The sequence below is a fragment of the Pseudopodoces humilis genome, chromosome 29, assembly GCF_049639895.1.
Source record: "Pseudopodoces humilis isolate 2021_Gansu_Grassland_sample_001 chromosome 29, ASM4963989v1, whole genome shotgun sequence".
Classification (NCBI taxonomy): Eukaryota; Metazoa; Chordata; class Aves; order Passeriformes; family Paridae; genus Pseudopodoces; species Pseudopodoces humilis.
In genome coordinates, this window is record NC_142228.1 from 4,749,405 (window position 1) to 4,764,723 (window position 15,319).

The following is a 15,319-nucleotide window of genomic DNA, read 5'->3' on the forward strand; positions in this document are numbered from 1 at the left end:
TGGCTCTGCTTGGTCTCCGGGGAAGTGGCACAAGAGATGTGCTGTCACCTCCAGGGCAGCTCAGGGCTCGATTCCTCGGCTTCCTGGTGCTCCCGGTGCTCCCGGTGCTCCCGGTCTGACGGGCCACCGTGCCCTGCCTGCCTCTGCTCTGTTATTTTGCCAAAGCGGGTTGATGCCCTGCAGAGAGGGGCTGGTTCCCACTGATCCCATTCCAGGAGCTGGAGCAGCACCCACACGGCCCAAGGGGTGGCAGAGGTCCCTGTCCCTCCTGCCCACCCAGGACTGACCCCATTCCAAGGCCTTGGCCCTGAAAAGCAAAATTCCTGATCCAAAGTGGAGCTCCTGTGCCTGAGCAGGGACAGAGCTGAGATCCCGACCCTGGGCTGGGTGAAGGGGGAGTTTATGAGGGTTTCCAGAAGAAATCCAAGAGCTGCTCTAAGGGAGGGGCTCCAGAGCTTCCAAAGGGAGCAAATCCTCTGCTGGGTATCCACAGGCAGAGGATCCTTGGCACCGGGAAGCTCTTGCAGGGAACAGTGGGATCCATCCCCATCAGAGCTGGAGAATGCTCTGATCCCTCCTGTTTTCCCAGTGGATGTTTTATGTGTCCCCACCAAACACTCCAAGGTGGGAACACAGACCAGTCCAGGGCTGTCACCTCTCCCAGTGTGGGTGTCACAAGGGGGGGTCAGCAGAGGTGGCACCTCCAGCTGGGGCATCACTCCTACCTCGGCAGGGTGACCTGGGCAGTGTCCTGGGGACAGCACAGCCACAGCTGTCCCCATCCCGGCACTGCCCTGTGCCCAGGCTCTGCTCTCCTGGCCAGTTCCTGCTACTCAGGTCCCTCAGGCCATGGATCTTCCTGCTCATCCTCCTGCTCCTCCAAAGGGCCAGGGGTGCTCCTGCCCTGGGACTGCCCCCACCCTGACCTGCAGCCCTAATTCTGTCACCCTGAGCTTTGAAGAGGTTTGGGAGCTGGGCTGATGGGATGTTCTGGGGAAATTGAAAATGGACAGGGCACAGAGGACAGGCTGGAGCCAGGCACAGCCCCAAGCTGAGCCCGGCCTAAGCCCTGCCCTGCTGCACAACACACTTGGGACCAGCCTTGCTTGTGCTTGCTTTGGCTCAAGAAAACTTCCCAAATTCTCCTCCTTCTCCTTCTCCTTCTCCTTCTCCTTCTCCTTCTCCTTCTCCTTCTCCTTCTCCTTCTCCTTCTCCTTCTCCTTCTCCTTCTCCTTCTCCTTCTCCTTCTCCTTCTCCTTCTCCTTCTCCTCCTTCTCCTTCTCCTTCTCCTTCTCCTTCTCTCCCCCCCTCTCAATAATGTCTCCCCCAGAGGGACTCAGGCTGCCATGGGGGTGCTGAGGACATTCCGAGCAGGTCCCTGTCACCCTTCATGTCCCACCCCTGGCACGAGGATCCCTCACACTCCTCATCCCCCATGCCGGTGCTTGAATCCCTCCTAAGGGAAGATAAGATCGGGATCAGCCAGCCGGGCTCTGCCAAAACGGGCAGGAAGCAGCACAGTAATTAAATGGGCAAATAATGGGAATTTAGGATTATAACAAAAGGCAGAAAAGCAATCCCAGAGGGGGTCGGGAAAATTAGGAACACAGAGAAAAGTCCAATCAAGCAGAAAATAGCCCGGAGTGGAGCCAAGGGCTGGGGGCTGAGGCAGCCGGGCTCGGAGCCTGGGGGGAGGATTTGGGGGGGTCCCCGGTGCTGTTCAGGGGCAGAACGAGAGTTTTGGGAGAGATCTGTTCCCGAGCAGAGCTGGCCTCAGGCTGAAACCCTGGGAAAAGTTCCCAGATCTGCCCTGGGGCACGGCAGATCTGGGATGTGATATCCATGGAAATCTCCCAGAGGAGGAGCCTGGGAAGTGAGGCTGGGGAGGCTGGAGGGGTGGAGGGGAGGTGCCTGAGGCTGGGGGCTGGGATCGCTTGGGGTCTGGGGGGGACAGAGTGGATTTGGCTGGAATTCAGTGTTTTGTGCAGATTCCCCATTCCCGGGGTTTCCTGGGATGGGCTCTCTGCCGGGGGAAAGCAGGAGCCGGTTGTACCCAAGGGCACAAATCCCCTTGGGAATATCCTGGGAAGGACGCAGGGCTCTCTGGAGCTCCCCTCCCAAATACTGGGAGATTTGGGTGGGGGGTGGGGAGTTCTGTGGTTCCCACCCCCAGTTCTGGGAGGACTTCTGGGGGTCTCTGGGGTTCCTACCCAAATTTTTGGGAAGACATTTGGTTCCCATTCCCAGTTTTGGGGAGATTTTGGGTGTGTGGGGGGGTGGGGTTCTGTGATTCTCATTCCAGATTTTGTGGGGGGGTTTCTGAGGGTCTCATCCCAAATTCTGGGGAGGCTCCAGCAGCAGTCTGTGCTGCTCTGCTGGCTCTGCTGCCATCTTCCACTATTGAGGGAGATGTCTAAGGATCCCATTCTCAGTTTTACAGGGGTCGCTGGGGGTCTCATCCCCACTTTTTGGGAGATTCTGAGGAGGTTTCTGTGGTTCCCAACCCAAATTCTCGATGAGAATTTTGGATGTCTCTGGGGTTGCCACCCAAATTTTAGGGGAGACTCTGGGGGTCCCATCGCCAGTTTTGGGGAGACTTCATTAATCCAATGTTCCTCCCATTCCCTAATGAGGCTCAGATCCCCTTTACTGCTCCTTTCGACCCCTTCCCAGCGTCGGGACACGGCCCAGCCCCGTGGGGACACAAGGACACCCCAGCCCGGTATCCCCAGGACCTTTCCCGGGGATTTCCTGCCGGGAAAACCAGCCCGGGGACATTCCTCCCTCCGGGCACGGTTTGTTTGTCCCGGGAGCCCTGGAGACGCTCCCGGCTCCTGCCGCAGCTCCCCTCCCCTCGCACCCGAGCCATGGAGGGGGGAGCAGCCGGGGACCCCCGCGGGTTCTGGGGGAACCCCCCGGCAGGGACCGGCCTTGTCCCACGCAGGGTGAGTCCCGGAGCGCCTCTGTCGGATAAGGGTGGAGATGGGATAGGGTGTCCCTGGGATGGGAGGGCGGTGTCCCTGGAAAAACCAGGGAAGAGCAACCATTCCCTTCTCCAGGAGTCCCGTCCTGCTCCCCTCGGGCCACCTGCTCCTCGTGCCACCAGCCCCATCACCCCTCGCCTGTCACCAGCCGTGTCCCCCCTGTCCCCTCCCGCCTGTCACCAGCCGTGTCCCCCCTGTCCCCTCCCGCCTGTCACCAGCCGTGTCCCCCCTGTCCCCTCCCGCCTGTCACCAGCCGTGTCCCCCCTGTCCCCTCCCGCCTGTCACCAGCCGTGTCCCCCCTGTCCCCTCCAGCCCCGCTGCCAGGACTCTGAATTAAGCTGGGAATGTGCAATTCCGGTGTTTTCCTTCCCCTGCTGCCTTCCAGCTCCGCACCGTGGGATCGCCCCCCGGAGCCGCCCCCCTGTCCCGGCCGCCGGTGCTGATCCTGCAGCAGCTCCCCGGGCCCGGGGCCGCCCCCGCGGGACCCCCGCCCGTCCGGGGAGGTGCGTGCGGGCAGAGCTGGGAGAGGGCAGCGCTAAACCTGCCTTGACTTCAGCCGCTGCTTTTCTCCCAGCCTTTTCCAGGGTGAGAGGGGCAGAGCCACACTCAGGATGTCCATCCCGTCCTTGGATGGATGCTCGGCCCCACGGGATGAAATTTTTTGGGTTTTTACCAAGTCTGGGCTGCAAGATGCTCCTGGGAAACAGTTTGGGGCTGGTTGGTTATTTTTGAAATTCACCTGTTTTGTTCTCCAAAACCCCATTTCCTGCAGGCATCCCCAGGGAAAGGCAGAGTGCCACGGCTTCCTTGGAATTGTGAGGTGGGATTGGAACCCTGGGCTGTGCCACTGTCCAGAGGGGCTTCACCCAACCTTGTGCCCCCAGGCTGCAGCAATCTGGGCTGGAGGGGGGCTGGCAGCAGGGCCAGGGGCCCGTGGTCACTGGGGACAGCAGGGACAAAGGGCTGTGGTCACCGGGGACACAGGGACAAAGGGCTGTGGTCACTGGGGACACACCATGGGCAAAGTCACCTTGTGCTGTCTGGAGGGGGAAGGTAGAGCTGTCCTTAAAAATCTGGGGAGGAAAAAGGATGCTGAAAATCAGTGCGGAAAGAAAGGAGAGACCCAGCCTGGGCCCCATGGGGTGGGTGGGATCCATTCAGAGCTGGCAGCACTTCATGTCCCAGCCCTGGTTCAGTTCCTTGCTGCTGGGTGCTCCCTGCTCCTGGAGCCGGCTCAGCAGAGTCCCAGGATGTGCTGGGATGTTCCTGGCTGGAGTCACAGCCATCTCCTGGTGTCCTGGGAGCCCAGCCTGGCAGCTCTGGAGCCTTTGGAGCACATGGGGTATGGGGTGGTCCAAACCCTTTTTTGCCCCAGGTCATGGAACCAGGGAATCTCAGAATGGTTTGGACTGGAAGGGACCGTAAGGATTGCCCAGTGCCACCCCTGCCATGACAGGGACACCTCCCGCTGTCCCAGGCTGCTCCCAGCCCCATCCAGCCTGGCCTTGGGCACTGCCAGGGATCCAGGGGCAGCCCCAGCTGCTCTGGGTGGATGAAGCCAGCAGGATCTCAGGGAAATCCAGCAGGTTTATGGGAATTTCACACCTGCAGGAAATGGGGATGTTTTTGGGGGATGCAGAGCCAGGTTTGGGGCTTCCTCTGTATGGACTGGCCTCAGCAGCCACCCCCGGTGTGATCATCCAGCCAAGGGGACAGGGACACTGCTCTGGGCCCAGCTCCTCGTGTGGAGCCAGGCAGGGGCTGAGGAGGCACTGAGCATCCCCACTCTGCTCCTCACCTGGATCCAGCTCCCAGGAGTGGGGATTGGGATCCTGGGGTCACCCTCATGGCGCAGCCCCAGCTCCTGCCCCTTCGGGGGGCTCTGAGCCCCTGTGCACAGAGCAGAGCTGACCCTGGAGTGCTCTGGGCCACCCCAAGGATGCTGCCTCTGCCAGCTCTTGCCAGGGCAGCTGCTTCCTGAGCCCCTGAGCACTTCCAGGGTTGGAGAAATCCTCCCCAGAATGGGTGGAAAGTCTGGAGCTCCAGCCCCAGTAATCACTCCTTGTGAGCCAGCCCAGATGTTTGGTCACGTTTGCAAGGAAGAAAAGGCTCAAATATGGCAATTTTCAAGCTTTATCCAAGCAAAATGATTTTTAAACACCACATGGGGCTTCCAGACCGGGGTGGAGGAAGTCTGGCTTTGCTCCCACTGCTTGGGAACAGGGAGGAGCCTTGGGGCCGCCCCATCCCAGGCACTCATCCCAGGCTGTGCTCCTCCTGCCCTCCATCTGCTCCCTCTCTGATGCAGAATCTCCAATTCTCCAGCACATTTGATGGAATTGATGCTGATTCAAGGCTCCCAAATGCACCAGCTGCTGATGCACGGCCTGGCCATGGCAGCTCTGATGCCCCTCGGTGTGGGCCCAGCCCCAGCCCCAGCCCAGGTGAGGCTCAGGGGAGCTGGGTGGGCAGAGGGACCTTCCCAGGGCTGTTCAAGAGAGCAGGATCACCACACCCTGCTTTGGGACCCTCTGGGTGCAGCACTTGGGTGGGCCCAGCCCAGCTCAGAGCAGCCCTTTGGGGTTTTGGGGCTCTCTGTGGTGGTTTGAACCCCAGCTCTGCCAGCTCAGACCCCATCCAGGCCCTCAGGCAGAGCTTTAGCCCAGCTGGGAAGAGCCAGGACCCTCTGGAAGTGCAGCCCAGTCAGGCAGGAAGGCTCTGCAGGGGCCACCACTGAAAAATCCATCTTGAACCAAAACCATATGAAACATTTGATCTCCTTGGGGGGAACAATGCTGCTTTTGGGGCAGGGCTGGGCTGTGGCAGCTGCTGAGCTCACTGCCAGCTGGCACCTCCCAGCACTCACCCCTGCCCTCCCAGTGCCACCAGTGCAGGGCTGGCCAGGACTGGACCCTGCCCCCTCAGACAGGTCTCAGATCAAAGGGGCTCTTCCCACGGGCCTTTGGTCCCATCTGTGGGGCTGCCACCCCTCGTGTCCCCAACAGTGTTCCCCCGGGTCCTGTGTGGGACCGAGTGGGACGGGTGTGATCCAGGGGCAGCGGCGCTTTTGGGGGTCCTGGAGCCCGGCCCAGCCTCTGTCCCTCCCGCAGGCGCTGCCGGGGCCTCCGCAGGGCGAGGAGGAAGAGGAGGCCGTGGTTTTCCACCATCACTACATCCCCTGGCCCGGCCCGAGCCCCGTGCGGTTCCTGCGCTCCTCGCCCGGGGCCGGGGGGTGAGTGCGGGGTGGGCTCGGTGCCACCTCGCTGTGGCAGCACCTCCAGCCCAGCCGGGCCTCCAGGGACACATCAATCCCTCACTTGTTCCCCTCCAGCAGGGCTGTGCCACCCCCGCCACCCCCCAGCGCCACCGGGACAGTGGGACCCGGCGTCCCCCCAGCAGCGGGTAAGGACACCCAGGGGACATTGTCCCCATTGTCCCCACAGCCCCCGACGGGAACAGCTTTCCCTCAAGCATCCGTCATCCCAGGCTGAGCTTCCCCACTCCCTGTCCCCATCCTGTCCCCTCAGGGCTGGGATCCTGTCACTCCCTGTCCCCTCAGAGCTGGGATCCTGTCACTCCCTGTCCCCTCAGGCCTGGGATCCTGTCACTCCCTGTCCCCTCAGGCCTGGGATCCTGTCACTCCCTGTCCCCTCAGGCCTGGGATCCTGTCCCCATTCTGTCCCCTCAGGGCTGGGATCCTGTCACTCCCTGTCCCCTCAGGCCTGGGATCCTGTCCCCATCCTGTCCCCTCAGGCCTGGGATCCTGTCCCCATCCTGTCCCCTCAGGGCTGGGATCCTGTCCCCATCCTGTCCCCTCAGGGTACTACAGTGCCGAGGAGCGGGGCCTGGGAGCTGTGCCTGCCGATCCCTCGGTCCCGGATGGATACTCCGCCATTCCCACGGCTTCGGGGTGTTTTCCCGGCTGTCAGCGCCCCAGGGCAGCGGTGTCACAGCGCTGTCACAGCCCGTGACACCCCGAGGTGGCACGGGCTGTGCCGTGTCCCCGGGGCCAGGGGGTGGCCCCAGCCCAGGTGGTCCCAGCCTTCATTAGTCCCTCCAGCTCTCAATGCAGCGTTGCCTGTAATTAATTTGCTTTGTTAGGAGAGCGCCCTGCTGTCGCTAATTAATCATCTGTAATTACATGGGCTGGTGGCTCCGTGCCGGGGCTCCCTCGGGGCTGAGGGGCCCAGAGCCCCCTGCACCCCATGGGGGGGGGTCTGTCAGGGCCTGGGGATGATGAGGGGGGGTCTCAAATCCTGGGGGTGCTGGGGTGGGCTCGGGGGGGGGTCTGTCGGTGTTTGGGGGTGCTGGGGGGGGTTTGTCTGTGCTTGGGGGCTGCTGAGGGGGTTCTGTTGGTGTTTGGGGGTGCTGGGTGGGGTCTGTCGGCGTGTGGGGGTGCTGGGAGAGGTCTGGTGGAGTTTGGGGGCTGTTGGGGGGGAGTCCTGGGGTTCTGTTGGTGTTTGGGGGGTGCTGAGGGGGGTCCTGGGCTCTTTCAGAGCCTGTGGGGGTGAGGGGGTGCTGGGGCTGGTGCTGGGAGCTCCAGAGTGGGATCTCCAGAGCACAGGGAGAGCTGGATCTTGGTGGGGATGTGGCTGGGAGAGCAGCCTGAAAGAGGGAAATCATGGAGTTTCCCAGGATTCAGCTCTGCTCCTCAGGAAGCAGGAGGAAGTGGGGAGTGAAGGTTTTTGGGTGCTGGGGAGCTGTCCCCTGCCTGTGCCACCCCACCAGTCCCACAGAGGGGTGCCAGCCCTGCTGAGCCCTAAGGGGTTCCAGGCTTTTCCCTGGAGTGGAGCTCCTGGCAGGAGACCTCAGGGCCGGAGGTCTGGAGTGCCAAGGATGCAGAAAGGCACCTTAAACCCCCTTCTTGGGCTGCCCTACCTCTCCTCTGCCCAGTGGAAGGCAGGATTTACCTTTCCTGTGCTCTGGAATGGGCAGATCTTCCCCAGCCTGGCTCCTGGAGAAGCTCACAAATGTGGAGCAGGAGGATCATGCTGGATTCCAGTAGGAAGGTCCAGCTCCTCCAGCTAGGAGGGACTGAAGGAGGCATCCAAAAGCAAAGCTGGGTTTGGTGGGAGACCAGGCTGGTGCCTAAAGGTTTCCACATGGACACAGAATGGGAAGGAGGAGGTGAAGAGTCACCTGGAATGGGCTGGACAGGAAGGGTGGGCTTGACATGTGACCCAATCTTTGCTTTAATATGAGAATAATGAGAGGAATGGGAGGGTGAAGCAATGGGCATTGCAACACCACTGGTGGACGTAACCCCGGGGTTACTGGTCAAACTGGGGCACCCTCCAGCATGGCCAGAGCCTGGGGACATCTCTGTCACCTCCAGGGGACACGGGAAGGTGTGGGTGGAAGAGCAGCACAGCAGGGACAGTGCTGCAGAGATGTTGGGCTGAGGGCAGGTCCTGCCTGGTGAGGGGCAGGAGGGCTGGGATGGGCCCAGTGGATGTGACCTTCCCAGTAGTGGCCTGAGGGGACTGGGAGAGCCCCAGAGACCCCTCAGGGGTTGTTGTGGGGTGGCACGAGGGGATCTCGCCGCTCCCAGCTCCTGAGCCAGGGTCAGCTCTGGGCAGCAGCACAGGGATGTCCCTCCTTTCCCCATCCCTGGAGGTGTCCCAGGCCGGGCTGGATGGAGCTTAGAGCCACCTGGGATAGTGGGAGGTGTCCCTGCCCATGGCAGGGGGTGGCACTGAATGATGGCTTTGAGGTCCTTCCCACCCAAACCATCCTGGAATTCTGTGATTCCCTGATTTGGGCCATGGACCAGCAGGGCTGAGAGATGCTGCTGGGGGCTGACACGGGCCCGGTGTCCCTGCTGTGACAAGGACCTGGTTCCAGGAGTTTCCAGGGGACTGTGTTTCCTGTGTGCCCATTGCAAGGCACTAGAGCAGGAGGAGAGGTTAATTACAGCCTGTGCTAATTGCATCCATGAAAACACCTCATGCAACACAACCCCTGGCTGCCAACTGGGCCAAGGGCTGGCACCTCCTGCAGCCCGGGCTGGAAGCAGCAGGTGGCAGAGCTCAGCCCCCCAGGCACTGTGGGGACCTTGGGGACAGATGCTGGGCCTTGGGAGGGGGAGGGCAGAGGGGCTCCTGCTGCACAAATTGAGCACGGCTGGGGAACACTGGTGCCACATTCCTGCTGTCATTCCAGGTGGGAGATATCTTCCAATAATCTGATGCTCTGCAGGGTGAGGTTTGGGTGCTAGCAGGTGACTGTGACCAGCCTGGCTGGGATGATGGCCATGGACCAGGAGCAGCTCCTGCTGTCCCCCCCAGCTGAGACTCCCTTTCCCAGGGCTGGCATCCCCGTAGCCAGCAGAGATTCCCAGGACAGGGACACTTTTGTGCTCAGCAGATCAGATCTTACCAGTCTGGAGTCACTGCAGTGGCTCTTAACAGCCCGGGAGCACCCTGTCAGCGCTGACACCTCAGGTGACTCAGGGTCCTGCCGTGACTCATGGCCACTCTCCACCCTTGGAGGGGTGTCCTGCTTCCACCTGAGCCGCTCCATCCCCGGGGATGAGATCCACACCGAGCCTTTCCCTGGGCCAGCCCCAGCCGCCCACGCAGGATCCTCCTGATTCACCTGCCACGCTCCTGGCAGCCCCGGCCACTCGCTCGGATCCCGTCCCAGCCGTGGGCTGAGCTTGGGGCGGCCCCATGGACGTGCTGCTGCTCCACGGGCTGCTGCTCCTGCCCCTGGCAGCGCTGCTGCTCTACAGGTGCAGCCCCCGCTTCCAGTACCTCTGCAAGGTGGCCTTTTTCAACTGCTGGATTGTGGCCATGGCCACCCTGCTGTCCCCCTTTGCCGCCTTCCGGGGACGCTCCGTGGACAACATGAAGTGAGTGTGGGCTGGGGATGGGGACAGCTGGCTGGGGCTTGGCTCAGGTGGAGGAAATCCCGTGGTTTGTGGGCTCTGTCCTGCCCTGGATGGGCCCACAGCTGGGTCACAGCTGGTGGCAGAGCCCTGGGGCCATGGTGAGGGCTGTGGTCACATCCGTGGGGCAGGGAAGTGCATCTTGTGCTGTGAGAGGTGCTGACTTGTGCCAAGGGAGGGTCAGGCCACACTGGAGTTGGGATTCCCTGAGGGATGAGATAACATGAAAGGGATCATTCCTGGTCATGGCAATGCTGGGGTCTTCACTTGGGTGGTGACAGGGGGGTTTGGGGGTAAATCAGGGCAGGGGTAAATGCACACCCAGTGCTGTGTCCCTGGCTCTGGTTTTGCTCATGGGAGACCCTGGAACAGCACTTTCAACACCTCTGTGGCAGGATTGAGGGTGGAGAGGCTGGCACAGATTATTCCATGGCTGCCCCTGGATCCCTGGCAGTGCCCAAGGCCAGGCTGGACATTGGGGCTTGGAGCAGCCTGGGACGGTGGAAGGTGTCCCTGCCATGTCTGGGGTGGCACTGGGTGGGTTTAAGATCTCCTCCAACCCAAACTGCTCCATGGCTTTGGGATGTCATGGTGCCATCAGCTGTCAGGGGCACAGCCCTGCCCCATCACAGCGATGTCGTGATCACAGCCATGTCCCGACTCATGCTGCCGAGGGTGGAAGCAGGGAGATGTCATCACTGAGATGACATTGCTGTGCAACACCGGAGGAAGGTCAGGGTGTTGCAATCCCATTGCTGGGATCCTGGGCAGGATGAACACACCAGGAAGGATGTAATTATGTCACAGGGAAAATATCCCATCTTGAGAAATTTACTGAGGATTTCTGCCGATGGATCCCGGCCCGTGGCAGGAGCGTGGTCAGAGGTTCGCTGTTATCAGTGGTGGTGCAGCCTCTCCCAGGTCCTTCCCGGCTGGAATGCTGGGCACACACAGCATCCAGAGCTGCTGCAAAGCCAACGCTTCCGGTGAAGTGGAAATCCCCGAGGGAGGCAGAGTGACTCACCTGCCTTATCTTGTCCCACCGACACCTCAGTGCCCAGCGCTGCACGCCCAGCTCCCTCTCCTCCCAATCCCAAAGCCTGCGGCTTGGAGCACTTCCCTGTCATTAGTCCTGGCTTTGGGGCACTGCTTCTCCTCAGATCCTCAGGGATCTCTGAGCCTGCAGCTCCCGAGGGATGGGGGCGATGCCAGGACCCTGCCCCTCCTTCTCCCTCCTCACCTCTGCCTGGTGCTGAGCCCTTCCTGGCCCCCTGCCCCGTACCCTGGGGACAGTGACAGGCACAGACCCTCTGTGGGTTGGACATTGCCCCATTCCAACGCTGATGTGTCCCAGGACTTTTTCTCCATGGCTGCTGGAATCCCTGGTGCTCCCTCCTCCCTCCATTCCTCCCATTATTCTCATACTGAGCATCACCCATCACTGCCATCCTGATATTCCCCTTCCTGTCCAGCCTTCTTGGGATGTGGCACCGCTTTTCTGCTCAGATCCATCTCTTCCTGACGCTGCAGGTCTGGTGGAGTGATTTATGATTCCCCTAAGGAATGCTGGTTTTCCCTTCCTCCTGCAGCCCAGAGCTGTGCAGGGGCAGTCCCTGGGGTCACATCCCTGGGGATCTGCCTGTCCCTCTGCCATCCATGCCCTGTGCTTATCCATCCCCAGCTCAGCTCCTCTCGGCTGGCTCTGGCTTTAGGAATCTGGGATCTGGTTTTCCATCCACACACGGATCCAGCAGAGCATCTGGGAGGCTCCCCTGGGCAGAGACAGTTTGTCCTCATTGGGATATTAAATCCCCATCCCTCCCTTCTCTTTTTGCTTTCCCATCATCCCTGGGTATCAAAATCCTGTTTTTTTGCTCCCACCACCTCATGCTGGTCACTCTCCCTCCCCAGCAGCTCCTTCTGCTCTGAGCCAGGAGCCGGACACAGCTCAGGTGGGAACCGGGTGAGATCTGAGCCTCACAGGCTGCCAATGTGTTAGGAACACAAGCACCCCTGAGCCTGAGCCCTGGTCCAGCAGAGCAGCCGCAGCCTGGCCCATCCCGCCCGCCCCGGGCGGTGCAGACCTGCTCCCACCCGTGTCCCTCGGCCTTACCTCGTCCCTTGTCTCTGCAGGCTCCTGCGCGCCGCGCTCCTGCCCCTCAAGCGCTTCTACGGCATCGGGATGCGGGTGAGGGGCGCGGAGCAGCTGCAGCTGCAGGGGCCCTTCGTGATCGTCTGCAACCACCAGGCTTCCCTGGACCTCATGGGTGCGTCAGGGCAGGGCAGGGGGGATCTCGGCACCTCGGGGGGCTCCAGGGCTGCACCAGGATTAGGGCAGGGATGTGTGGTGGGAATGGACCAGGAGAACTTTTGGGACAGGGCTGTGCTGCAGGGAGAGGAGGGACAATGGAAGGTGATACCACAGGGTGGTCCTGGGACTGGGAACAGCTTAAAGTCCTTTAAGTTTAAAAAACCCAACCTCGTCCTATATTAGGGAATAAATGATTAATTCATCTGTGCTCTGATGTCGTTTGGCCTCTCCAGAGAGCTCCTCTCTGCACTCATCACCTCTCAGGGCTGGTTGAGCTGCAAAACTTATTCCTGATATCCAGCTGGTTTATCCAGCTGTGGAGTTCAACTTCCAAGCAGTTTTCCAAGGTGGTTTTTCTGTTGCCAATCCCACGGGGCTGGGCAGGTGTTAATGGACGTTATCCGTGCCCCAGGAATGGTGGAGGTGATTCCCGAGCGCTGTGTGCCCATCGCCAAGCGGGAGCTGCTGTACCTGGGCACGGTGGGCTGGGCCTGTTGGCTCAGTGGCATCATCTTCATCGACCGCCACCGCAGGGATGCGGCCATCGAGGTCATCTCCCACACTGCCAGCACCATGCGGCACGAGAACGTGAGAGAAACTGGGTCTGGGGGGGAAACACCCGTGGGGTGAGGGGGTGTGGGCAGGACTGACCTGGCTGAGGCCCAGGTTTACCTCTGTCCCTGTCCCCTCCAGCTCCGTGTGTGGGTTTTCCCTGAAGGCACCAGGAACCCTGGCAAATCCATGCTGCCCTTCAAGCGTGGGGCTTTCCACCTGGCCGTGCAGGCACAGGTAAGGGCACCCTCGTGGTAAATCAAAGGGGACTCAGTGGCCTTGGAGGCCTTTTCCAAAATGATTCTTTCCCCTTTAGTTCACCCTGGATGGAGCAGGGTGGGTGTGAACCCTGGGGCAGAGGGATGGGGGGTTTGATCCCCAGGGATGGGGGGTTTGATCCCCAGGGATGGGGGGGTTGATCCCCAGGGATGGGGGGGTTGATCCCCAGGGATGGGGGGGTTGATCCCCAGGAATGGGGGTTTGGCCCCAGGAATGGGAGTTTGGCCCCAGGGATGGGGGTTTGGTCCCAGGGATGGGGGGATTTGATCTCCAGGGATGCAGGGATTTGGCCCCAGGGATGGATGGGGGTTTGGCCCCAGGGATGGACATGGTGCAGGGCAGCACCAGGCAGGAGCAGCGGTCCCACCTGGGGACAGCTCTGTCTGGGGGTGTCTGACCCTCCGTGTCCTGCAGGTTCCCATTGTTCCCATTGTGATCTCCCCGTACTGGAACTTCTTCAGCTCCGAGGAGAAGAGATTCACCTCTGGTAAGGCTCGGACAGGAATTCCCGTGGCAGAGGGCAGGGCTGGCGCTGGGGATGAGGCACTTGGGGGGTGTCTGTGGGATGCTGAGGGGTGGGGAGGCAGCTGGGGTGGAGGATGCTCAGGGGAATACCCTGGTTCCTGGTGGGATCCTCTAACACATGCCTGGCTTCTCCCTCCTCTCCCAGGGACCTGCACCATCCAAGTCCTTCCCAGGGTGGAAACGCGGGGCCTGAGCCCAAAGGATGTCCCCGAACTGACGGAGAGTGTCCGCCAGGCCATGGCTGAGGCCCTGGCTGAGATGTCCATGAGTGACCACGGGGACCAGGCCACGGAGCAGCCTCTGCTGGGGCTGGGGGACAACAGAGGCAGGCCCCAGGGCCAGGGGGACACAGCCAGGAACAGCAAATAGGCAGAGGGAGTGAGTCCCTTGGGCACAGCAGGGAGGTGTCCCTTGTCCCCTGAGGAGGTGTCCTGCAGCCCTGCCACCGCCCCAGCAGGACGGTGCCCTAAGGGGAGCAGAGCAGGGCAGGATGGAACCAGGCAGCACCCCCAAAACAGAGCAAGGTGCCCCCTGAAACCCCTCGTTGTGACTGTGCATCCCCTCGATGTCTCTGCTGGACGTGGAGCTGTGGCTGTCCCCAGGATGGCTCCTGCCTGCTCGCTGGGCAGGGCAGGGATACTCCAGGCAGGGCTGAGGGTTCCCAGCCCCATTTCCCACCCCTGATTGTTGGGTTCCCCCATGGATTCTCCTTCCAGAGGCTCCTACAAGCTGGAAATGCTGTTTGGGTGCAGTCAGCTCTGGGGAGGGACCCAGAGTGTGTGGCCTGGGGGACACACGAGGTCCAGGGGAGGTTGCCAGGGTGGGCAGAGCATCCTTGGAGCTGAGCTGTGAGCCAAGGGTGGGACATTAAAGAGTCTGGAGCTGGTGCTGTGTCCTGGCTGTGCTGAGGGGAGGGGGATCCATCTCCTCAGGGAGACTTCACCCCTGCACATGGAGCATCCCCACAGCTTCTTCAGGGGTGGTTACACTTCAGGGTGAGGGTTACACTGCTCTGGGTCTGCCCCCAAGGTAGAGCTCTCCCTCCATCAGTAAATACACTGATTTACAAGAAGAGCATCCACTGAAGCCTCAAATTCCCAGCAACACCTGGATTGTGCCCACCTGGACACAATCCCATCTGGAGGTGCCTTTCCACGGCCTCTGGACCACGATCCAACAGCTGGATGGTTCCCTGCAGCTGGGCAGGGATTTGCAATCTCCTGGCTCCTTCCCATCTGAGCAGCTCCTGAGCCAGCACCCCAGGGTGGCAGCAGGACAGGGACAGGGCAGGGTGTGGCTGCTCCCTTGTGGAGAGCAGGGTGGGCAAGATTTCCCCTCCCATCCTGGGATAAAAGGTGCAAACCACAGGTACAGAGCTCCGGTTTGGCATCTTTCCTGCTCTCAGGAGCAGCTGGATTATGGCGGAAATCCTTCAAATCTGTTGCAATCATCTGACACCAAAAAGCAAAGAGGCTTCCCATGAGGAACAACCCATGGGCTCAGGACATGTCACATGGCCAAGGGCACAGGAAGGTTCCAGAAAACCCCCTTAAATCCTTTCCTGCTTCCCAGGATTCCCAACATGTGGCATGGTCTGTCAGCTCTGAGCTGGAGTGGGGTCCCACCATAGCCCCACCACCTTGGGGGTAGTTTGGCTGCCCAAAGTTTGGGTTTGGGGTGTTAAGCATCAATAGAATAATGGAATGGTTTGGGTGGGAAGGACCTTGAAGCTCATCCAGTTCTGCCATGGGCAGGGACACCTTCCACTGTCCCAGGCTG

General features: G+C 61.0%; 2 protein-coding genes across 3 annotated transcripts; both read left to right on the plus strand.

Annotated features, from left to right (window-relative positions):
- The first annotated feature begins 2,860 nt into the window (after positions 1 to 2,860).
- PRR29 (proline rich 29) lies at positions 2,861 to 7,087 on the plus strand. Of its 2 annotated transcripts, XM_088068153.1 has the most exons (6): positions 2,861 to 2,945; positions 3,370 to 3,487; positions 5,310 to 5,428; positions 6,095 to 6,216; positions 6,316 to 6,386; positions 6,804 to 7,087. In XM_088068153.1, the coding sequence occupies exons 1-6, from the start codon at positions 2,868 to 2,870 to the stop codon at positions 6,953 to 6,955; spliced, it is 660 nt and encodes a 219-aa protein (XP_087924279.1). In that variant the 5' UTR covers positions 2,861 to 2,867; the 3' UTR covers positions 6,956 to 7,087. The 2 variants fall into 2 exon arrangements, with proteins under 2 accessions (XP_087924279.1, XP_087924280.1); XM_088068154.1 differs by lacking the exon at positions 6,095 to 6,216.
- A 440-nt stretch (positions 7,088 to 7,527) lies between these two features.
- Positions 7,528 to 14,385, plus strand: AGPAT1 (1-acylglycerol-3-phosphate O-acyltransferase 1). Its single transcript, XM_005532547.2, has 6 exons — positions 7,528 to 9,837; positions 12,007 to 12,140; positions 12,597 to 12,772; positions 12,878 to 12,973; positions 13,430 to 13,502; positions 13,686 to 14,385. Exons 1-6 carry the CDS (start codon positions 9,656 to 9,658, stop codon positions 13,907 to 13,909), a joined length of 885 nt encoding a protein of 294 aa, XP_005532604.1. The 5' UTR covers positions 7,528 to 9,655; the 3' UTR covers positions 13,910 to 14,385.
- Positions 14,386 to 15,319: the final 934 nt, after the last annotated feature.